Source organism: Plasmodium fragile (genome assembly GCF_000956335.1).
Source record: "Plasmodium fragile strain nilgiri unplaced genomic scaffold supercont1.23, whole genome shotgun sequence".
NCBI classification, from domain to species: Eukaryota; Apicomplexa; class Aconoidasida; order Haemosporida; family Plasmodiidae; genus Plasmodium; species Plasmodium fragile.
This window is the reverse complement of record NW_012192603.1, coordinates 249651-273567: the sequence shown is the minus strand read 5'-3', so window position 1 is coordinate 273567 and position 23917 is coordinate 249651. Positions and strand designations below refer to the sequence as shown.

The following is a 23917-nucleotide window of genomic DNA, read 5'->3' as shown; positions in this document are numbered from 1 at the left end:
TTTTTTTTTTTTCTTATAGCAGCACACAATCGCGAACACCCAAATTTTCCTCAAAAAAAAAAAAAAAAAATCACATATTAACGGCCAAACATGAGCACAAAAAATTCAGGATAAATTTTCCCCACAAAATAACTACCCCTGCTGCATGAATTTCCCCCCCCCCCTTCACCCTATGTCGGTCACGTATATAAATGCAACCTTCGAATTGGTATCGTTCTGTAGGATTTTCCGGGGGTGTTACACACTGTGCCCACGAGTATCAGCGCTTCTTACCCCCCCAAAAGACGCAACAGGGGGAGGAGATGCCAACGTTAGCGGCATACTTCATGATCGACTGTTGTTACCCGTATGTTGCGGACACTGGTCTTCTTACATGAAGCCCACACCGATCTAGTTCCCCTCTGTGTGCAGCACAGCACCTACTATGTACTATACGCAAGCGCCTTACGTCCTACGTAGGTCGCGGCTGCACCCCGACCATGTATTTCCGACACAACAACTGTACCATTGTAGCCCCCGTGTTAAAATCGCAAAGGCGGCGGCCAAATATTCTCCCAAGCAGCATCGTCAAAAATACGTGAATAAAATAATAAGCAAGTGAATTATATTTTGTTATGCATCATTCTATGCACATTTATGTGGGTTCTTCCTAAGCAACTTCCCCCACCCCCAAAGCTGAACGTCTCCCCTAGGCGCATTCATCTTTTCCAACACGCTTGCAACGTTCACTTTGGTGTTCCTTTTTCCCCGTAGGCCAAAATTGGGTGCCATTTTTATACTTGAAAAAAAAAAAAAAAAAAAAAATCTACAAATGTCAATCCTTCGCGCCTTTTAAAGCGGCGTTATTTTTTCTTTTTTTCGCTTTTTCCCTTTTCACTTTTTTTTCGCACAAGGATGGGAAAAATATGTGACCTTCTCCTTTGGTCATCCCAATTTTGAAGAGTGATTTATTAAGGAATACTTTTTGCGTTCTTTTTTTAAAGCAATTTTTGGTTTCATTTTTTCGCGTTTTTCCCTCAGCTTGTTTTGGTAACCTGGCATTTTGCCTTTTTTCACATTTTCCTTTTTTTCCTTTTTGTTGCCTCCCGCCCCGCTTTTTGTCCTCACCTGGTTATGCGCCCGTGTTCCCTCCTTCGCGCCCCTCTGTTCGCGCAAACAACTGGGGAAACCGCGGCTTCAACCACCCTGTTTTGACGAAGGCAAATTTGCAAGCATTTTTCTAAAAACATCAGTGCGCTCGATCGCGCGCACGTTTTGCTTCGACCCAAGCGCGACCTATGCGCATGTAAAGTACAATACATAGGTACGTGTATGCATAATAACATAATACCATGCGCGGGGTTTTCTCCCCCCCTATTTGCATTCACCACCCCCACGAACAACACATGTATGTGCCATCGAGTGCTGAAATGTACACAAGAGAAATATATAAAAATAAAACGACGCACCCCATCCAGAAGGTCGGAATATAAGCTGCTGAGCTTGTGAGACACACGCGGGGTGAGGCGATCACCAAGTTGTTTTTCCCCTCGAAGAATAGTTCCTCGTCTAGCGGCATACGTGTCCGAAATTGAAGTACCACATTGTTTGCACATAATCCAACAGCAATTGAAGACATTCTAGTTTCACACCAGGGTAGTAGCATTTTGGTTTTTTTTTTCAAAAGAAAACCGCCCCCATACGCGTGTGAAGATCGAGCTGTACGCCTGTAAAGTGGATTATCGCCCTGTGTCCCAATTGGAACAAATTTGTCCGAAAGGAACTCCCCATCAAGAGACGTGCGTACTGACGCCGCTTCACTTCGCTTCGCTTCTAACCACTTCGCTTCGCATCGTTCGCATCGCACCGCTGCCCAGGATGAAGAAGAAGAACAAGGAGGACTTGTACAAGGAGAACAAGCTGGAGGCGTCCAAATTAAGAATCGCCATCGTGAGTACCGACAAATGCAAGCCCAAAAAGTGCCAACTGGAATGTAAAAAAAATTGCCCAATAGTTAAAACAGGAAAGTTCTGCATAGAAGTAGAGCACGCATCTAAGATAGCCTACATAAGTGAAACCCTATGTATAGGATGCGGTATATGTGTGAAGAAGTGCCCCTTCTCCGCCATAACAATTATAAACCTGCCAAAGGATATAAACAAAGACGTTGTGCACAGGTATGGACCCAACACCTTCAAACTACACAGACTACCCATACCAAAGCTGGGTCAAATATTAGGTCTCGTAGGAACTAATGGAATAGGAAAATCAACAGCTTTAAAAATTTTGTCCTCTAAATTGAAACCCAATTTGGGCAAATTTAGTAACCCACCAGAATGGAGAGATATCTTATCCTTCTTCAGAGGAAATGAGTTGCAAATATTTTTTACAAAACTGTTAGAAGAACAACTTACTCCAATTATAAAGCCACAAAATGTAGATTTGATCCCAAAACAAATTAAAGGAAATATATTAGAAATAATAAACAAAAAGGATAAACTAAATAAAAAGGATCAATATATGAGTGCACTGGAATTGGACCACCTACTAGATCGTAATGTAGAAGACCTAAGTGGAGGAGAGTTACAAAGGTTTGCTTTACTTTTATCCATTATAGGACAAACCACTAATGTATACATGTTTGATGAACCCAGCAGCTACCTTGATATTAAGCAACGTATATCCATGGCCAAAATTATACACAGCTTAGTCAGACACGATAATTATATTATCGTAGTAGAACATGACCTTTCCATATTGGACTACCTAAGTGATTATGTATGTTGTCTCTGGGGAAAAGCAGGGGCATACGGAGTTGTCACTTCCCCCTTTTCAGTACGAGAAGGAATTAATGTCTTCCTCGATGGCTTTGTTCCAACTGATAACTTACGCATAAGAGAGGAATCCCTAAATTTTAAACTAGCCACAGATCAAGACGTAACAGATGAAGATAAAAAAAGATTACACTTTTATAATTACCCAACTATTAAAAAAACACTAAATAGTTTTACCTTAACCATTGATAAAGGAATTTTTTCTGAATCGGAAATATTTGTTCTCTTAGGACAAAATGGTAGTGGAAAAAGTACATTCATACGTCTCTTTGCAGGACTCATCAAACCAGACAATGTAGAAAGTCTTAGCTTTCTTGAATCACTTAGCGTTTCTTACAAACCACAACAGATTCAGGCAAAATATACGGGCACCGTTAGACAGCTACTCATGTCCAAGTTAAAAGGCCTATACACAGATCCTTATTTTAATAATGAAATTATTAAGCCATTAAAAATTGAACGCATCCTCGACAATCAAGTGTTAACCCTATCAGGAGGAGAGTTACAAAAAGTTGCCATTATCATTACCCTCGCTAAAAATACAAACATCTACCTAATCGATGAACCCTCGGCCTACTTAGATTCTGAACAAAGAATTATTGTCTCCAAAATTATTAAGCGATTCATTCTTAATACAAACAAAACAGCTTTTATTGTAGAGCATGATTTCATTATGGCTACCTATCTGGCCGATCATGTCATCGTGTTCGATGGACAGGCAGGAGTCAACACCGTTGCCAATACACCACAAACACTCGTCGCGGGCATGAACAAGTTTTTAAAAATAATTGATGTCACCTTTAGGCGAGACCCCACCAACTACCGACCCAGAATAAACAAGTACGACAGTGTCAAGGATAAGGAGCAGAAGCTGAACGGTAAAATGCCCGAGGGGGAAAAGAGAGAAAAACGCGCGTGTCCGCACATACACATACATGCATGTACATGCGCTTGTATTCATTCCTGTACGCCATTTCTTCCCCTACCCGCAGGCACCTACTTCATCATCGACGAGTGAACCACTACTGTGCAAGCCAAGCTGACAGCCCAACGATTAGCAAATTAGCATTTCCACGGACCACCTCAAAAACGATTCGGAGAGACATATTAACCCCCCTTCAGGAAAATAACAAATTGGTAGCACTTCCCGTGTGTTGAATATGCCTGGGCTAGGTGGGCAACCCTGGATGCGCTGGCTGACGCCCCTCCCCTGTCTGTTTACTTTTCTATGTTTGTATGAATGCGCTGCTATACGTGTCGATTGTGCCCCCTTTTAAACCCACCAAAAAAGTCCACATGTTGCTTAGCTCTTTTCGTGTGCCCATTTTTTAATTCATGGCCCGTGCCCCCCCCCCCCCGCCTTCCCCCCCGTGCAAGCAATTTTCACTGATATATAAATTTTAAAAACTTATCTTTTTTCGTTTAAACATTTTTAAAATTAGCTCTCGCCATCCGTCTCACGGACTCATTACGATAATGTCTCTCTCGCCAATACCACCACCCGATGCTAATCATTCGCATTACACCCTATGCACCCCTGGTCCCTTCTCCGTTGCCCAATTCTTATATTCCATACACCTCTAATGTATAATTACGCATCCTTGAGTAAAATCTCCAACTTGGTTTAAAATAACAAATGTTGAAAAAGCCACACAGCTGCTAAAATTTCGCATGGGTGTACACGGGCCAGTTTCTGCTATCATTGGTATTAAAACCACACTCACGCTGCTCCTAAAATGATGTGTTGCCAAAGGGCAAACGGGGTAAGTAACATCCCGACCTCATTGAAAACAACTCATGCGGTTCTGTTCACATAAATATGCATACACTAAAAAAAAAGGCACAGAATATTTTTTTTTACACAGATTTTACTGCACGTGAATTTACCCACTCGGTTATTTACCTGGCTTCCCTGTGAAGTGCACTCCCATTTGCCAATTGCTTTTGCGCTAAATGTTTCATTTTAGCAGAATACAAATATATATAGGTTATGCTGCTGCTGCAAGTTGCGTTGCCTGTTTTCGTTTTGCTTCCTTTTTTAGCGACTCCATGTTTAAACCGGTCCCATGACATTCCAACCCTCACCTTCGTTCCCCGGTCACACGCTTACGCATACGCACAGCAGGAATTAAAAATGAAAAAAGGAATATGCGCGTCGCATTATATACTATGAAGTGTTTTGTTAGTTTTTTAGCAAAAAAAAGTAAACACAGTTTGACCAAATTTGCGCCATTTTGTGCGCTTTTTTTTTTTTTTTTTTTTTTTTTCTGGACCCCCCCCTTCTGCTTCTCCACCTGTGCCCTTCCCCCAGCGAGTCACAAAATGCACGCATAAACTGACAGCAAAAAAAAAATACATCATTTTTTCCATTACCAGAGTGAACAGAAGCAAGGGTATGTATATATAAACCCCCCCTTGCGAGACGTGCTATGGCAGGCCACCCGTTCAATCATCAGCGAGTGAAGAGAAGAGGAGGCCACCGCATAAAGCATATGTGCACCCCATAGGATTATCCGCCATTCGTACGTACTCCCATGCGAACAGCCTTACAGCGTCCAAGAGTCATCACCCGAGGAGATCTCCCATCTCCAAGTGAGCTACATCCCTCCTCACCACATAATACACACGGATGGTCTTCATCGCGGCGTGCTAAAGGATAAGTGAGTTTATATATAAAAGCATACGCAGTTGTATGAACTCCTAGTGGGACAACCAACCACACAAATCCATCATCTCAGATTTCCCCTCTACAAACCACTACCAAATAAATGGCGGGAATTCCCTCCTCCCTTCGAGAATTATTTTATTCCTTCTCGGATGGCAATGGAATGAACAATGAAGCGCTGGCGGACACCAGCGAGCAGGTGTACATTTCCCCCCTGGCCCTCCTCAAAATTTTGAAGCATGGACGGGTAAGCCACACGTGGGGAGTGTCCCATGGGTACATCTCCAAGTGGAGTTACCACTTAACCACTTCACCGCTTAACCTCTTCACCGCTTAACCTCTTCACCACTTAACCACTTCACCGCTTAACCTCTTCACCGCTTAACCTCTTCACCGCGTTACCTCTTCACCGCTTAACCTCTTCACCGCTTCACCGCAGGCAGGAGTGCCCATGGAAGTGATGGGTCTGATGCTGGGCGAAATAGTAGACGAGTACACCATCCGCATTGTCGACGTCTTTGCGATGCCACAGTCAGGTAACAGTGTGAGTGTGGAGGCAGTGGACCCCGTGTACCAGACCAACATGTTAGAAGAATTAAAAAAAACAGGAAGACACGAAATGGTTGTTGGTTGGTACCACTCCCATCCTGGATTTGGCTGCTGGCTATCAGGAACAGATGTAAACACACAAAAAAGTTTTGAGCAATTAAACCCAAGGACTATTGGAGTTGTCGTAGACCCAATACAATCTGTAAAAGGAAAAGTGGTAATTGATTGCTTCAGATTAATAAACCCACATATGCTCATGCTAGGACAAGAACCCAGACAAACCACCTCAAATATTGGTTACCTCACCAAACCAACACTAACAGCACTAGTACATGGCCTCAACAGAAACTACTACTCCATAGTTATCAACTATAGAAAAAACGAATTGGAAAAAAACATGCTATTAAATTTACACAAAGATGTCTGGGCAAACCCCTTAAAGCTAATTGATTTTAATGAGCAAAAAAAAAATACAGACGAAAATTTAGAAAGCATTAAAAAGCTCACAGCCCTGTATAACAAAAATTTACGAGGAGAAATGAAAAAAACGAATCAGGAAATTATTCTAGAGAATATCGGCAAAATAGATGCAAAAAAGAGAATCCAAAACTCGGTGGAAACGTTACTCAATGATTCTATTCTCACCTGTATCGGTATGTCCACCCCTTGCTTGTTCATAAAATTGGCAAGCACACACTCACACCAATGTACTTCATGCATACAGTTGCATTTCGTTCATCTTGCTCATTTTTTTTCTTTCCCCCTCAGGAACCATGGCAAACACTCTGTTCTTTTAGCCCCACGTGGTGTAAAAGATAAAATAATTTTCTATTTTTTTTTTTTTTTTTTTTTTTTCTGTAATGGTACACCTACATGTTGATGGAGGAGTTGCGCAACGATTCTCCCATGGTGACCAATTTAGACGAGGTTTTGACCCCCCATTATAAGTGGCCATGTAAGACGGGCCAAAATTAGCCAACCACCTATGCGCCCATATATGAGAATCACAACCATGTGACACCCCTCGCCGTATCACCACAGCGAGATAGTTAAATGCAGACGCAGAATAAACCAGGCGCACTCTGTGCATCTTAACAAAGACTGTCCCCCTTTTTGTTGTAACTCATTAATTTCAATTTTTAACTTAACCTAAACCACGTGCTTAACCTTTGTGTGTATTCAGTTCAACAACCACATACACACTCTGCTTGTAGCGTTTACGCATTTATGTGTACCGACATTTTGAAATATCATTATAGTCGCTTTTTTCTTTTTTAAATATGTGCTCACTGAGGTGTGCTACTCCCAAACGGGAAGGCAAGGATGGCTTTTTTCTGCCCAACACACCAACGAAATAGGAGCAGATCATTTGAAGCTCTGTTCTGTTCCTTTTTTTTTTTTTTTTTTTAATAGCAATATATCGACGCAATTTTTACCCTGTACTTTTAAAATGTTGATCAATCATTTTCTCCTGAAAAAACGAAAAATTTAAATGTTCCATTTGGAACAAAAAGAGGGATTCATCCAGATACATATTTTTCTCCTTTGTTCGAATTTTTTTTTTAACCTTTCTTCATATATTTCTACCTCAGTAAGGCACTTATTCTCCCCCGCACGCACATCAATTCTCCCATTCAAAAAGCAAAACATCGAATTGGCTATTTCACGAGGATCGCCAAATGTACCATATCACCCTTGTGCCGACACTTCCCCTCCTCCCCAGCCCCAAAAAAAAAAAAAAAAAAAAAAAAAAAAAAATACATAATAATAGATTGAGTTCTCCCTACACACTTGGCTAAACAAAAATGCTCAGGAAAATCCTTTTCTCCTTATCCTGTGTGATGCTTTCACAACTGAGTTGTAAGCCGGAACTACCAGACCAAGTAGCCTCTACTTCAATCCACAATGAACACCTTCAAACTCCTCATTGTTGCCTCCTCCCTTCCGCAGGTGTATCTGCCAACTACAAAGAATGCTTCATGGTAACCGGCGACGAAGAAGTTCTGTCCTACTGTAAAAACGAATCTGATTGCTATTTTAAAAATGTTGATGGCTCCGACTACTCAACGATTATTTGTGTGTGTAAAAAATATACGGATGATTATTTTTTCGCCGGACCGGATTGTTCAATAAGTAAGTTTCTTCTTTTTTTTTTTTTTTTCTACCCCCCTTGTATGAAAGTAGGTGGCTAATGTAATCTGTCTCATGCACATATATTACCCTTGTTGAAAGGACCCCCCTCCCAATGGTCACTTCTCCCATTTTTATTGCATCCTATTCAACCTCACCGCCTCCCCTCTTCTCGTTCTATACAGAAATTGCTTACCACTACCAAAAGATGAGTAAAAGCTACATGTTTTTTTCTCCCTTTTAATATTCAGCTACATATAACCATTTCGTCTGCGCACTTTTGCAACACATTTTTTTTTTGTTGTTTTGTCCCCCTCCCACATTACAGAAAACAACGAAGTTATGAACACCAGTTGGATCGAAGACTTGTTCAACATCAACTCGTGGAAAAATGAAGAAAACAGGGTCGGTAAAATTTGCATCAACCCTCGCTGCAGGTAGGATGCCATCAGTTCAGCATAATATAATGTGCTACTTGGTGTATTCAAAAGAAAAAACAAAAAAAAATCAGCGCAACATTAAGAGGATAAATATGAAGTTATGTACTACACTGAAAAAATGATCAAACGGTGCGCACACCGAAATTGCCAACAAGGGCACAACCATCAGACAGCTTCACAAATACACATGTAGACACATATGGTTGTGCATCTTACACAAAATGGGTATGTAAACCCCTACTCTTGGGACAATTCCTCCCGAAGCATCTGCTCATACTCATGCAACAGTTTATTTTTTATACTTCTAGCCACCATAATATACTCCCTCTGGGCAGGCTTCAGCAGTTCATCCAAATCTTCATTAATCATTGCGTTAATATTTTTTTTCTTTTCGCGAATGTTTGTTAATACCTCATTTTCGTACTCGTAAAATTCGTTTATCTTTCTCTCCTCATCGGCAATGCTCGGGATATCAACTTCGTTAACTCTGTCCATGTTCACCTCCGTTACTTCTCTCTTAACCTGATCAGTTAAATCTTTCAATATGACCATTTGGTTCACCTCCGTATCGTTTGCGTTGTAGGTGAGCTCTCCGTTTTGGTCACCCACGCTTAGGTTAACCGTTCTGTCGTACTCGCCCTCGTCCTCAGCTGTGGAATCTTCCGTGTCGTCATCGTCATACTCATCACCATCATCTTCGTTGCTTTCTTCCCCTAGCGTGGCAGCACCGCGCACGTTTAAAAACGATGCTTCCGTTGGCGGTTCATTTATGCCACGATCATCCCCTTGCCTCAAACAATGTACACTTCTAAGCACTCCCCTATGATGCGCACTATTAGGTCTCCCGCCCAAATCATCAGCATCAGTTAATCTCAATACAGATGTGCCACGTTCAAGCACACCATCTGCATTTTCATTATCCACCCATCTTTCGGCACTCCCATATGTCGTTACAGTGCAGAGAAAAATCAACAGGATGCATTTAAAACAACAGATGCACACCTTCATTCTGTAGGAATTGACAAATAAATGGGGAATACATGCACTTTCCTGTTTACGTAAATGGTAAATGAGCACACGTAGTAAGGAAAAACAACAACAAAAAAAAAAAAAAAAACTGCCTTCCCCCTTGTCAGACACACGTCTCTTATTGCAAAAGTTAACTACACACAATTATGAAACAGAATGAAGAAGGGAATATAAAGCTCTTCTCGCAAAATGCACAAACAATGAACCACTGTTGTGAAATTTTGAGATAGACAAATTGAGTTATATGGCTGAAAAATGGACAAACAGTGTCTTTCTCCTTATTTCCCTCTTAAGTACGTGTATTTACGCACACACGTGTATGAATGTCAGAAAAAATCTAAGTTCGCAGGAGTCTGCTACATTATACAATACGAGCTACAAAATCGTTGCGCGTTTTCCCCACCTTCTGGCTAGCTATGAAAAAAACATATATATAATAACAGCTACATATCTTATGAACGTTCATAATTTTTTTTTTTTTTTTTTTTTATTTAGCTAGCCAACTATACGACATAGCTATATGCCCCCCATTGCAAAACAACGTGCATTTGCACACACCGAGCCTGCTCTCTCTCCCAAAATATTCAAAACAAGCACATAAAAGTTAATGAAAAAAAAATCAAATAAAAATAACATTACATATCATACATTTAAAAAGCTCCATCAAAATGGTCAAAAGTGTCTTTTAATTCAAACAATGCCTTAAAACAAACGGCTCCTCAATTGTTCCACCACTCCAGGGCATCAAAAAAAAAAAAAAAAATGCTACAGAAAAAATAAATCCCTCAAACTAACAATAGCATCTTGTTCAAACTTAGCATATTGTACCGACTACAGCGGCAATTTATTCCCTTTTAATGTGTAGACCATCTCATAATGCGAAAGCTTAGATCAACGTTGCTCGTTGCAAACGGATGTTCTTTAAAATGGCTGAGAATTGGTCCTCACTTGCACATTTTCCACCTTTTCCGTTTGTCCGCCCCTTCTATCATCCCCGTCTCAGTCGCACAGACGAATGACGCAAGGCCAAAACAGACTTTAACCACCTCTCACCTGTTCGCTGATGCTTCGGTCCATGGAGTCACTGCACCACCAAAAAGATGGAAGCAAGGAACACACAAGCACATCTCGCAGAGCTTACGCGACAAATAAGAATCAGTCAAAAAATGATCAATGTTTTGGTTTAGCAAATAGGCTATAAGTGAAAAAACAGTAAAACAAATCATTCAACAAATCAACCAATGAATAAATTACGCAACGAACCGCTTATGCAGTACGTAACAAGGAAAAAAAAAATAAATAAAATACATACATACGGACGACATAATCGATAGTTAAAAACAAATTAGCAAATAATGCCAAATTGAAACAACAAAAATCACAACACGTCAGGGAACAATACGCTTTTCAAAGGGTTACAGTTACGCATGCATCAGACATGGCGCGAGTAATTTTTGTAAATGGAAAAAGACACGAAAATCTTGCTCATGCTCATTTTTGGAACATGTGCATATCACTTACAACGTTAAAAAATAAAAGAAGTGTGCAACAGGTGTAGTGGGCACAGTTGTAGAATAAGCTAAGTTGTATCTACTCCTTTTTCTCTTCATTCGATTTTTCAAAATCATCGAATTCTTGAATTATTTTCTTGTCAGAAGGGACGGGATTTTTCAACTCGTCCTTTACTTTTTTTTCCATCTTTCTCAACTTTTTGTATCCTTTATTAATTTTCTTTATTTCACTTTTTATTTTCTTCCTGTTTGAGGTATTCTCACTGGATTCGTCTGATATGCTTAAGAAGGACTTTTTGCTTTTCGAAACTTTTTGCCCCGAGGGATCGTTATAACTCTGTTTTGAAGCCGCCTTCTCCTTAGGTATCACCGTACTACCCTTTATGCCAGTATTAGGTGATTTATTCGTTTTATTTCCATTTCCAGCTGTTCTTTTCTTGGAGCTTGCGCCGCTACTTTTCGCTTCCTTTTTTGTTTTCTCGACTTCCTTCTGCGCGTTGTCGATGACTTTCTGCGCTTTGTTTACGCCTGCTTGAGCTGCTGCCTGCGTCTTATCGATGACTTTCTGCGCTTTGTTTACGCCTGCTTGGGCTGCTTCCTGCGTCTTATCCATGACTTTTTGCGCTTTGTTTACGCCTGCTTGTGCCGCTTCCTGCACCTTATCGATGCCCTTCTGTGCCACTTTCTCCGCCTTATTAATGCCCTTCTGTGCCACTTTCTCCGCCTTATTAATGCCCTCCTTGGCCACTTTTTTCACCTTGTTTTTCCCCGTCTGGATTCCTTTTTTTGCCACCTGTTTCACATTTTTTTCCCCCTTATCAATACTGTTTTTCGTTTCCTTCTTGACTTTATCAATCTCATCCTTCGCTACATGCACAGCCTTATCGAAGACTTCTTTGCCTTGCTTTTTCAGACTCTTTCCTCCCTTTTTCGTCGAATCCTTAATTTTACGAATGCCATTCTTTCCGATATCTTTTAGGTTCTTCACTCCATTTTTCGCTTCCTTTTTAAGTTTATTCACATTCTCCTTTGAGACCAATTTCGCCTTCTTAACAGATTTCTTTACCCCTTTTTTTGCCTTCTTATATTTCTTAGAAGTCTTTTTAGATGCGTCTTTAATTTTCCTCACCATTTTGTTAGCCTTCTTGGATAGCTTGTCTATGTTGAATTTCTTCCCTATGACACTGGACACTTTATTTGTAGCTTTATCTATTAACTTGTTCGATCCTCTTTTTAATAAATTACCCAACAGGTCCTTCACGCCTAGAGATGAACGGTTGGGTTCCTCATCATACTCATCATCGTCATCCTCCTCCTCATCATGCTCTTCCTCATCCTCTTCTTCTTCCTCGTCCTCATCATCGTCGTCCTGCTCATCATCGTCGTCCTCCTCATCATCCTCGTCCTCCTCATTCTCGTCCTCTTCTTCTTCGTCGTCTTCTTCATCCACTTCCACTTCATCCTCTTCCTCATCATCGTCATCCTCCTCTTCTTCCTCCTCATCGTCTTCATCTTCATCATCCTCATCCTCGTCATCCATTTCATAATTTCTCATCCCTGTAGACATATCTGCAAAGGACTCAGTATTAGCGAAAACTTGTCGGTTGTCTTGCCAGTTAGATGTAGCCTCCTTAGAGTTGTCCCTTTCGCTAGCTCTAACATCTATGTGACGCTCATCGCCCATAAATGCACTGTGTAATTTCGCAGAGCCATATTCTACTATCGGCATGCGTGAAGAACTATTGAAAAAGGAATCTGTATATGTTGCGTCTTCCCCGCCTGAATTACTCGCACTTGCGTTGCTCAACCCATCACCTTGCACCTCATCGTTGAGCATCTGAAAATGTCCCCCTATCAAATTATGCGAAAGAGAGGAATCACGTGCAAATATTTCGCTTTGTAAAATTCCTTTAAAAAAGACTACACATTTGTCCTTATCATCACCATTAGCCAAAGAGTTCTCCTCCGAGCTTTCCCCTGGGGCATATCCAAACTGGTGATTGCTGATATCTACTTCTTTCGTATTGGGTAATTCTTCCACTAGGGTTTTCTTCTCCTCCTCGCTCGATAGTATAGAATCTAATAGCTCACTCCCTTTCAGAACGTCATAACAATCAAATGTGCGCTCAATTGAGTCTACGAAAATTTCGTCCAGGTCTTTGTCCGAAACCCTGTCCGTGTTAGCATCTTCTGCATTAGTGCTTCCATTGCGTAGTAAATTTATTACCTTTTTTTTCATCATAAAAGAGTCCTTTAAATTTGCCAATATTTCGTAAAGCGCAGTTTTTTCAGCATTATTATCAGGCGCATTATCTTCAAACGCATTACCGGTCGAACTGGCATCGCCTGCTTCCACGTCATGGCACCCTTTTATAAGATCCCTTTCGCTCAATAATTTGTTTTTGATTGACGAAGGGATGGCTAACCTACTACTCATACTCTCCAGGCAGCTAACAATATCATCGATAGTTTCGACATACTCCGAATTAGGGCATGAAGTAAGATCATCATTCCTCAGTTCCACACTTGATAGTATGGATTCATTTGACTCGGTCGATTTGTCCATGCGCTTGTACTCATGATCTAGAATCTGTTCAGTATCATTACCTTGATCCTCTTTCGGCAAAAAGGACATATAATCTAGCGATTTATCCAATCCTTTGAATAACTCACTCTTGCTATTTTCACTTAATTTATCCAAATTTAAATTAAATGTGTACCTCATGTAGCAGTAGGTAGTGGATTCTGCATCCGATTTTTTCTGATAGACCTTGCGCAGCATATGGACATCATTTTCAGTAGATTCCTCGGTTGAAATAACTTTCATGTCACTTGCAGCATGTGCATCGTATTCCTCCTCACTCCCAGCTTCATCTGCCACCCCCGAAGCGGCATCATTGCTATTATCATCCTCGTCATTATCATCATCCCCATCAGCACCATCGTCGCCCGAATCATCACTCAAATATTGCAAACTTGCGGCGTTGCCCCTTTTTGACGCATTCATGCCTTTAATTTTGTCCACTTCTTGCACAACTAAGGCTCGCTCGAGAACATTTTCCTTTATTTTTTCGAAAATTTTTATTTTAATTTTTTTCCCATTCTGAAGAATGTTCTTTTCTTTCTTCAAGTGCTCAGGCGACAGTAACAAATCTTTGTCGACCAATTCTATTTTCAAATTGATCTTTTTATCATGAGACATACCATAGTACAGAGCCGGGAGGCAAAAAAGCACAAAGCAAAAAATAGCGGCTAATGTGTTAAACTTCCCCATATCTATGTATGATATATATTAATCAAAGATACACTGTATGATTTGAAAAAAAAAAGAAAAAACAAAATTGCGTGTTGATATGTAGAACAAAACGCAATAGTTAAAAACGAGACAAACGTCTGATTAATCAAACTCGTCGTAAAACCGCGTCTTACTCAAACTTGTTGATACACACAACGTTCAATCAAAAATAATGCATTGTTGTTAAACCTGTCAAATTAAATGGAGATCGTTTTTGTAAATTTTTATTCTTAAAATAAATATATTTAAATGTATTTTTATGTCATTTTTAAATTGACATTTAAAAAAAAAAATGTGTTGACGAAAAAAAGAAAATTCGAAAAAGGAAAAGCCTATACAACGTTGTTTTGTTTTATTTTTTTTTTCCCTAAATAGCTACAAAAAGTTAAAGAAGTGTAAAAATGTAGCTATTTTACTGTGTTACCTGACCCGTTCATATGAAATTGTCTTTATTATTTCCTTTTCTAGAACATTTTTTGAAATCCAGCTAGCTATTTTGCATTATTCTAGGCTAACGAAAAAAATATATATACCTGAACCGTACATAATAAAATAGTTGCATAAGCTATTTTGGCTGTTTTTTTTTTTTTTTTTTCCCTGAGCTTGCGAGCAATACTCCATTTTGTGTGTAACTTAAATAGCGCTACATTAGGTAATGTTTCCCTATTTGAAGTTCAAAGGAAAAGCGTAAATCACAAACACTGGGACGTTTTGTATGCCCTATCTTTTTGTGTCTCTATGAAGGGGCTACCCATTGTGTTGCAAAAAAATTGGCACAAAAATTACAATTGTTGTAATTTCAACAAAGACTGGAAAATTTTCAATGTGAATTAGCAAAATATAAAATAAACCTCGACCTTTCACAGGCCTTGTGCGCCTAACCAGCGAAAATGCAAAATGATTAGCCGCTTAGCCTTTACAAGTGACTACCACACAATAGCTGATAATGAACAGAAATATAATTTTACATCACCCGTTTGAGTAGCCCAAGTACAAAAGCGCATACAGACAGTTCAAAAATGAACCATTTAGATGGGCACATTTCCAAGAGATTCCCTTCTCAATGGAAAAGACACAGCGTCATTAGCATCAACCAACCACTAGCATATAAAACGACAATTTAGGCATTTATACCATTAGGTCCTTTGAATGCACAATGTAGTTGGTGCCTTCAAAAAAATGCTTAATAACGCTCACCAGGAGAGAGGCTTCCTAATTAGGGGGGATAAATGCCCACACACTTCGGTCAACCCTACGCAGAGGGGGGGGGGGGGGGCAATACATTTATCACAACATGTCCAACCATTGCCAGAGCGCTACCTCTTTCAAAAACTTTACAACATTCGCATGATATTGTTTCATTTCTAAACACTCAAGTGTTATTATTAACCGCTAATGCGTTGGGGCAGAAAAAAAAAAGAAACCGTTGCAGAGCGAGATTAGAATGTGCGGTGTGTTAGGTAGCCCAATTGGGTCTATTCTCATGTGGGGGATGGAGAAAATAAAAAAAAAAAAAAAAATGGCACAATGATGCAATGACGCATTAATACAAGCGCCGCTTAGGAGACTAAGCCAAGGAAATGATCCTGTTCCGCGCTCGGCTAAGCATATCACCCAACAGGGGAGAAACTTCCCAAAGCGCACTAAAATATGAAAATGACGCGCGTTCAGGTTAGTTCGACAACCACACGACGAATCCCTAGTGGTACTTCTTAACCGCCTTCAGTGCTAGCTCCTTTATGATGACTCCTTTCCCCTTTGCTGCCGACCCGAAGGCCTTGTTTTTACCTCCGCCAGAATGGCCTTCCACCGACTGCATTATCTCCTTCATGAAAGCATCTGCCTGTATAGTGGTCCCCTTCAACGAATCCTTCATTTCGAAAACGCAGTACGTGTTCTTCTCATCATCAATGATGAAAAAGTAGCTGCACAATTTGTTATGTTTGCAATACGACTGGGCGATTTTCTCTAGCACCTTTTGGTTTCCAGATAGAGCATCAAAAAGCTTGACATCTACAAGAACACCACTTTTGTCCTCCAAGGCATAATCCTTTCCAATAATGGTAGCCTTATTGAATAACTCCTTCTGCATGTTCTTTGTCTTCTCGATAATATTTTTTTCAATTTTTTCTAATTTCTGCAATATTTGATTTTTCCTAATATATGGCAAAAATTTATCTTCCTTTAGAACCCGTTTGTACGTCTGTACGTCAGCTAGTTTGCCTTCATTGGGGTCATCAAAGATGTGTTTGTACTTGGCAAGCAAGTGATCAAATTTGGCTTCTACCTCTTCTGCCTTCTTATTGGTAACAGCATTGATACGGTAAATTCCCTTCCCGATGCTCTCCTCTGATGTTATAATAAACTTCTTTATAAATTTCGTGTTCGCGATGTGGGTACCTCCACACAATTCAATGGAACACAAGTAGGAGTAGTTTACGTCCAGATGGTTCAGAATTTTGTCAACGTCATTATCTATAAACACTACATTGACAACATCTGCATAATCTTCCTCAAAAATGGCTCTTATCCCTTTAATCTTTTTGCTCTCCTTAAGATCCATGGTTCGAACGGAGACAGCTAATTGTTTCTTAATTAAATCGTTCACTTGGTTTTCAATTTTGCTAACCAATTCGTCACTTACATTTTCGAAGAAGGAGAAGTCAAATCTTAGCTTCTCATCATCCACTAGAGAACCCTTCTGATCACAATTAAAAATGGAGTTCACTCCACTTTGTTCCTTCTCACTCGTTGCTTGGACCAAATCGCCATTCTTACTATCCCCCTTCCCATGCACCACATACTCCGTTAAAACTTTCTTTATGACAAAATTTAGTAAATGAGTTGCGGTGTGGTTGCATGCAATTAATTTTCTCCTCTCAAAATTGACCACGGTATAAACAGAGTCGTTTTTTTCTATTTTGCCCTCTTGGAGAACACCAATGTGCAGCACATACTCGTTCATTTTTTGCACATTAAGTACTTGGAATTTCATGTTCTCATTTTGAATGACCCCCGTGTCGTATATTTGCCCTCCATTTTCATAGTAAAAATTGGTTTTCTTCAAAATGAGTGCATATTTCTTATCATCACTCGGGGTTTTAATGCTATCTATGAAATTCTCCCCATCGTAGATGACCATAATTTCTGTCTCAACTTTTACCATGTCATTCTTCTTATCATCGTTATTCCATTTGTATTTGTGGTGATCCTCCGTCCCTTCCACACCATGCTTCTGCTTCAACTCATGGGCCTTCTCCACTGGCAGGTCAAAACATTTATTAATCTTAAAATTGTTCGTATCTGACACGAGCTGATGCTTCCTAAACAACTCATTAAATTCGGACATGCTTAATTTGAAATTTTTTTCTTCACACATTATTTGTATGAGATCGATAGGGAATCCATAAGAAGTATACAATTCGAATGCATCCTTGCCACTGAAAATGTTGTCCCCCCCTGCGTTGTTACTCTTTTTAATAATTTTATTAAACTGATCCACACCTTTTTCTAACGTCCTATTGAAAACCATTTCTTCCTGTTTAATCACATTCTTAATATAATTCACTCGGTTTTCATCCTTCAAATCTGTAAAGCACTCCTTCAAAATCTGGCACACAGAATCCACCAACTTGTAAAACCACAGAACGTTGCTCTCTACCTGAAATATCTGCTTACCTATCCTGATGGCCCTTCTGATAATCCTCCTTATGACATAATTTCGTCCTTCATTTCCAGGCAGACAACCATCACTAATAGCTATTGTTACACATCTTATATGATCACTAACAACTCGGTACGCATAATCAATTCGATCCACATCTTCCTCATTAACCTTACCTCCATACTCAGGAAGGTGAGTAAAAATTTCCTTTATCTGCTTAAAAATGGGGATGAACAAATCCGTATCGTAATTACTCTCCACATTCTGTAATATCGATGTGATCCTTTCTAACCCCATTCCTGTATCGATACATGGGAAGGGCAACTTGTGCATATTTTTCTTCTCATCCTTATTATACTGCATGAAAACTATGTTCCATATTTCCAACACACTGGGGTCGTCCATATTCACCAATGAAGAAGCATCTCTCTTGCCAATTCGATCATAATGAATTTCTGAACAAGGACCACAGGGACCTGTCTCTGCCATTTCCCAGAAATTATCCTTCATACCAAATGGTAAAATACGACTTGCATCTAAATATTTTAACCATATCTTTTTCGTCTCCACATCCTCAGGACAGCTAGGCAATTTTTCATCCCCTCCAAAATAAGTCACATATAATCTTTCCGGGTCTAGTTTATATACATTGGTTAGAAGATCCCATGCATAATCTATACTTTCCTCTTTAAAATAATCTCCAAAACTCCAATTTCCTAGCATTTCGAAAAAGGTATGATGGTACACGTCCTTCCCTACGTCATCCAAGTCGTTATGCTTCCCTCCTGCTCTTATGCACTTTTGTGTGTCTACTGCTCTTTTCAATTTTCCTAAGTCGCTATTCTTATCCACCTGCCCTAGAAATATTTTCTTAAACTGATTCATCCCTGCGTTCGTAAACAGTAACGTATTGTCGTTGTACGGAATGACTGATGCGCTTTCAATCACTGTGTGGTTCTTCTCTTTAAAATAGTTTATGAACTTGCCTCGGACTTCTTCTGCGGACAAGACTGGACGTGTGGATAACGCGGGCGCTTTTCCGTCCCCTTTTGCCGACGCCTTACTGACCAACCCATGATGTCCCCCCACCACTCCGTTCAACCCGGCCTCACCCTCGAGCCTTTTCTCCACCTGGTCCCCACTCCATTCACTCATTTTTACTTCGCTCCCTAATGTGCCTGTTTTCCCTTTCTCTGCCCCGTTCGGAACTTCTAAGCGATACTTATCACTTACACTCACAGGAGCAATATACGTCAAGCTGCCACTCAACAGACTGCCTTTTCTTATTACACTAAATAACCTTGAGATGTCTCTTCTGCTAAATGCTCTGCTCAAACGCATGCACCGGCTGTTTCTCTCCTCTTTGCTCCCAAATAGGAAAAACGCCCTTCGGGGGGTCCTTTCCAAGGGCGGCGTAAATATCACGGAGGAGGAACAACCCACGTGGTTGCTTCTCGTCGTACGAATACTTGGCGAGTCCCTTTCCCCCCTCGATGGAACAAACGTCTTTAAGGAGCCTCTACGAAGGGTGTTGTGTCCCTTAGGCTTGATGCTCAAAAGGAGGAATAAAAGCCTCACGGGGAAAAGAGCTCGTCTCATATATATAACCAGGAGGTTTGCCGGTATGCGTTGTGGTGCCTCCAATGAAGGCAAATCGCATCCGCACGCACCTGCAAATATTATTGCCCTTCCACCTGCTCATGCACATGTGGGGTTACGAAACAAACTAGGGCGACGATTACGATTACGCTCACGCGGTGTAGAACAAATGGATGTAAAAAAAAAAAGGTATCTTCCAGCTGGGTTTACCTCTCCCTCTGTGCCGTATACAATTTCACATGGACAAGGAGTTTATTTAATGGAAACTTGGAAGGAAATATAAAAAGAGATGGGGGGTAGCTAAACAACGACCTGCAACTTCAGGATGGTGTAGTATAATTTAACAACCCCACCTCTCTGCCTTTCTCACATAAGCTTCAACCACAGTGAACTCCTTAGAGGAGAGTATTATCTTCTACCGCGCCAACGCTTGTACCGGCGTAAAAGTTTTTTTTTCTGTTTATTTTCCCCTCTCTCACGCTTTGGAAATATGCCCACGTTCACAAAAATCTGTGCATAACATCATCACGCACAAATAAAAAAAAAATTTGGCATACGTAAGAAAAAGCAAAATTGTGTACATGCACGTGTAAAGCAATTTTTTCGAGTGTAGCCAACAAAGGACTGTGAAGCGTATTCCTCTAATTTTTAAAGGGCCTTCATAAAAATGCGTTTAAAAAGGCCTAGTTGTATATATTAATTATGCGTATGTCATTATGCAAACTCACAGCACAGTTATTTCTGATGCGAAGGAATTTTTGGCTTTTTTCGTAGAGGATAAACAAACTGCGCCATGGGTAGATATGTTCTTCTGTTTCTCCTTGGGGAAGGGGCAAGGAAGAGGAAAACAAAAAAGGGCGCCACGTCGCTGTTTTTTTTTTTTTTTTTTCGCGCTATTGCTCAGGCATATAAAGTGCCCACGTTAAAAAGAGGCGCAGGCCTGGGCGAGCCAAAAAAAAAATGTGGACCCGCTCTCGCGCCCAATGAGAAAAAAAAAAAAAATACATAGGTCAAAGGAAAAATGGAACGAAACCATATATAATTATATATACGTACAGAATATTTGTTCATTTATTTTATATGTTTGCTAGCGTGGAGGAACAAATTTCCCAACCGCAAAAGCGCGTCCCAAATCCAGCGAAGCGGTTAATTTGGAGCAGCCACAAATTACCGCGAACCAGTAAAAATATGTTTATAAAACCACGTGAACGCGTTGTACATATTTTTCCCCAATAGGCGTTCCAAACCATCTGGTCATGTCCCCCCTCCCGCGGCATAACAGCTGCGACTGTTCTATAGCATGCCAGTGCCTGCAAATATAAAAAAAGTGGACGTTCCACGACGACTGTGCAGCCACCACCACCGCACTACTCTATACCATTCGTTCTGCCTCAATTTCTAACCACTCAATTGTTAAACAAAAAAAATGCCAAAGTCTAAGAGAAACGTAACCATATCCTTAACCAAGGTAAAAAAAAAGCTGAACAAAAAGGAACTGAAGGACCAGAAACTGTCCGACCTTAAAAATATTATTCAAGTCCCAAATATTTATATCTACATTTTGGACGTGAGAACATACTCTAATAATAATTTGAAGGAGGCGATCGAGTACTTCAAGCCAAACGGGAGGTAAGGAATCTCGCGCACGGGTCCCCCACACCTGTTTAGCTATTGCCCCTACCCACTTTAGGAAGGACCAAAAAAAGGGAGGCTAAAAAAAAAAGCCCTTCCCCGTCAAATGATATATACCATACCAACACACCATATCACTCCGCATCACCTCGACATATTTTATCCCACCGTCCCACTCCATGCAGGTTCTTCATTGGGAAGAATAAGCTCATGAAATTGGCCTTAGGAACAAGCGAAAAAAGTGAAGCCAAGCCAAATGTCTGCAAAGTAGCAGAGGTAAAAACGATTCATGGGGCATCCCTTTCTGCCGCCTTCTATGAGTGAATACATGTACACATATTCCAGTTGTCGCATATCGTTTTAAAGCCCAAGGTAGTAACAACTGTGTGTGCCATTTGGGGACAATACTCCTCCCCAATGGGATAGACCAACATTTCAACTCATCTGTTGCTTCTTCCCTCTCCCTCCTAACACCTCTGCAGCTCCTTGTGGGGAACAGAATTCTCCTAATAACGAAAGACGCGCCCCTCAAGGTATTAAAATTTTTTAATGACTTTCAACCTCAAGAGTATATAAAGGGCGGAAATATTTCCACACAAGATGTCACCTTAAAAACGGGAGATGTATTAAACGTCCCAGTTTCAATGCAGAAGGATTTACAAAAAAGGAAAGTAACTTTCGACATCGTCGATCAAAAAATTGTCATAAGAGAAGATAAAATTTTGGCTGAAAAGGATAAAATCATCAGCCCTGAAAATGCCAAATTGTTAAGAATGCTGAATAGGAAAATTGCTAACTTTGACATAACCGTGTTGGGTTATTGGAACTTGAATAAATTCATTTCCTTGACGTAGGAAATCAGCCACTGTTTTTTTTTTTTTTTTTTCTTTGGGGAAAAAGTGGTCTTCCCTTCTTCCTTCCCCACCCCAGCGCACACAACAAATGTGCAGGCGTTTTTTTTGTCTTTTTAGCATTTAAAAAAAAAAAAAAATATATATTCTGTGCACTTTTGTTTCTTCTTTACAACTTTTTAAATCACACACGCGCAAGTTCGTCACAAACTAAGCGCCTTCTTTTTATTTGGAAGCTTTTTTAATTACATACAAATATTCTTCAAGTTGAAAAAAAAAAATAAAATACAGTGAAAAAACAATTTGATGCATGGCGTTTACGCGGCATAAAAGCATACACATATGTACATATATGTATATGCAAATGCAAAGACGGTTTAGACACAATTTACAGCAACGCCGCCTCCCACTATAGGAGTGCATACCTCCGATTAAGACCACGCGCATGCGTATACACGCCTGCATCACAAATAGGTCCAGGGCGCCATATATGTAGGCGATTTTTACCACTACCCCTACATCGTTATGACATTTTCCATTTGAATGTCCTCCTTCAGAATCTTCTTAAGGAAAGCAGTCATGGGGGGAGGGCCACACATCAAAATGAGCGTGTCGTTGTTACTAACCTTAATGCCTAGCCTATGGTACTTCAGAATGTACTTGCGTAAAATATCTTCCGTCAGATATCCCACATTTTCGAACATGCCCCTTTTGGTGGGGTCCAGGCACTGGTCTACGCTGTACACTGCTTTGAACCGTTCGAAGGTCCGCTCGAACTTGTCAAACACTGGGGCGTGGAAAGGGGTTGAAGTGCAAACAGGTTTTAATTTGTGCATGGGGATATATATATGTGCACATGTACACGTGTATATATGTGTGCACACATTGGTGAACATACATGAGCTTTTTCTCGCCTTACCCTCCTTGAGTAGAATCTCCTCCTCGTTCCTGTTAGCGTATATGAGCGTCACGAACGGCTGCTCCCCCTGCCTGACGTCAAACAGGAGCATGTGCTTTATCAGCCGAAAAAAGGGAGCCATGCCGGTCCCCCCAGCGATCATAACGATGTGCCTCTTAACCTGCACAACCTTAGAGAGGTAACTAAATTTGTTACTCCCTTTATAATCTAACACCCCAAAGGGACCCGCAATTTTAACCATCTGACCATTTCGCATTTGTTCCAAGTGGACACTCATTTTCCCACCATCAACAAAATGCATGTTTGGGCTGTATATTCGAATAACAAAGTGAACCTCTTTGTTCTTCTTATCTACATAAATAGGAGTGTAACTTCTGAAAATTTCTTTCGCATCCTTCTCTCTGTCCTCCTTGTCATTCCATTTGCCTTTTATCTTCCCTTGCTTATTGGGGCCATTAAATTTTATATGCTTACATATGCCTAACCCGAAATGGGTATATTCACATGGGTAAGAAAAAATGAAAATCCTTACTGTTTCAGTAAGCTTTATAATTTTACTCAGCTTCAACATTTTGCTCTTTTCCTCCAGGAAGGCATTCTGCATGGATTCTCCATCCTTTCCTTCCTCTTCTGTCCCCCCCTTCAATTCTTCATTTATGTTCGTCTTCATATAAAGTTCAAACAAATCTTCTGCACTTTTTTTTTCATCTTTATTTTTGTTTACAAATAAGAGGACACAACATATAGACATAAACAGAATTAAAATATTCGCCAAATTCTTCGAGAGGAAGTTTAGGCCTTCCTGCAACGTCTGCTTCAT

At 40.3% G+C, this 23917-nt stretch overlaps 8 protein-coding genes across 8 annotated transcripts; 4 read left to right on the top strand and 4 right to left on the bottom strand.

Moving 5' to 3' along the window:
* Positions 1-1857: 1857 nt before the first annotated feature.
* AK88_02410 (uncharacterized protein) lies at positions 1858-3831 on the top strand (the record flags this gene model as incomplete). The annotated part of the gene is made up of 2 exons (XM_012480041.1): positions 1858-3691; positions 3806-3831. 2 exons carry the CDS (start codon positions 1858-1860, stop codon positions 3829-3831), a joined length of 1860 nt encoding a protein of 619 aa, XP_012335464.1.
* A 1750-nt stretch (positions 3832-5581) lies between these two features.
* AK88_02409 (uncharacterized protein) lies at positions 5582-6824 on the top strand (the record flags this gene model as incomplete). Its single annotated transcript, XM_012480040.1, has 3 exons — positions 5582-5725; positions 5918-6680; positions 6796-6824. 3 exons carry the CDS (start codon positions 5582-5584, stop codon positions 6822-6824), a joined length of 936 nt encoding a protein of 311 aa, XP_012335463.1.
* Positions 6825-7832: 1008 nt separating this feature from the next.
* On the top strand, positions 7833-8598 carry AK88_02408 (uncharacterized protein; the record flags this gene model as incomplete). Its single annotated transcript, XM_012480039.1, has 4 exons — positions 7833-7884; positions 7978-8160; positions 8343-8369; positions 8486-8598. 4 exons carry the CDS (start codon positions 7833-7835, stop codon positions 8596-8598), a joined length of 375 nt encoding a protein of 124 aa, XP_012335462.1.
* A 236-nt stretch (positions 8599-8834) lies between these two features.
* AK88_02407 (uncharacterized protein) lies at positions 8835-9605 on the bottom strand (the record flags this gene model as incomplete). The annotated part of the gene is made up of 1 exon (XM_012480038.1): positions 8835-9605. One exon carries the CDS (start codon positions 9603-9605, stop codon positions 8835-8837), a length of 771 nt encoding a protein of 256 aa, XP_012335461.1.
* Positions 9606-11216: 1611 nt separating this feature from the next.
* On the bottom strand, positions 11217-14411 carry AK88_02406 (uncharacterized protein; the record flags this gene model as incomplete). Its single annotated transcript, XM_012480037.1, has 1 exon — positions 11217-14411. One exon carries the CDS (start codon positions 14409-14411, stop codon positions 11217-11219), a length of 3195 nt encoding a protein of 1064 aa, XP_012335460.1.
* A 1720-nt stretch (positions 14412-16131) lies between these two features.
* AK88_02405 (alanine-tRNA ligase) lies at positions 16132-19804 on the bottom strand (the record flags this gene model as incomplete). The annotated part of the gene is made up of 2 exons (XM_012480036.1): positions 16132-19648; positions 19767-19804. 2 exons carry the CDS (start codon positions 19802-19804, stop codon positions 16132-16134), a joined length of 3555 nt encoding a protein of 1184 aa, XP_012335459.1.
* Positions 19805-21121: 1317 nt separating this feature from the next.
* On the top strand, positions 21122-22181 carry AK88_02404 (uncharacterized protein; the record flags this gene model as incomplete). The annotated part of the gene is made up of 3 exons (XM_012480035.1): positions 21122-21324; positions 21513-21603; positions 21810-22181. 3 exons carry the CDS (start codon positions 21122-21124, stop codon positions 22179-22181), a joined length of 666 nt encoding a protein of 221 aa, XP_012335458.1.
* A 512-nt stretch (positions 22182-22693) lies between these two features.
* AK88_02403 (uncharacterized protein) lies at positions 22694-23917 on the bottom strand (the record flags this gene model as incomplete). The annotated part of the gene is made up of 2 exons (XM_012480034.1): positions 22694-22965; positions 23098-23917. The coding sequence occupies 2 exons, from the start codon at positions 23915-23917 to the stop codon at positions 22694-22696; spliced, it is 1092 nt and encodes a 363-aa protein (XP_012335457.1).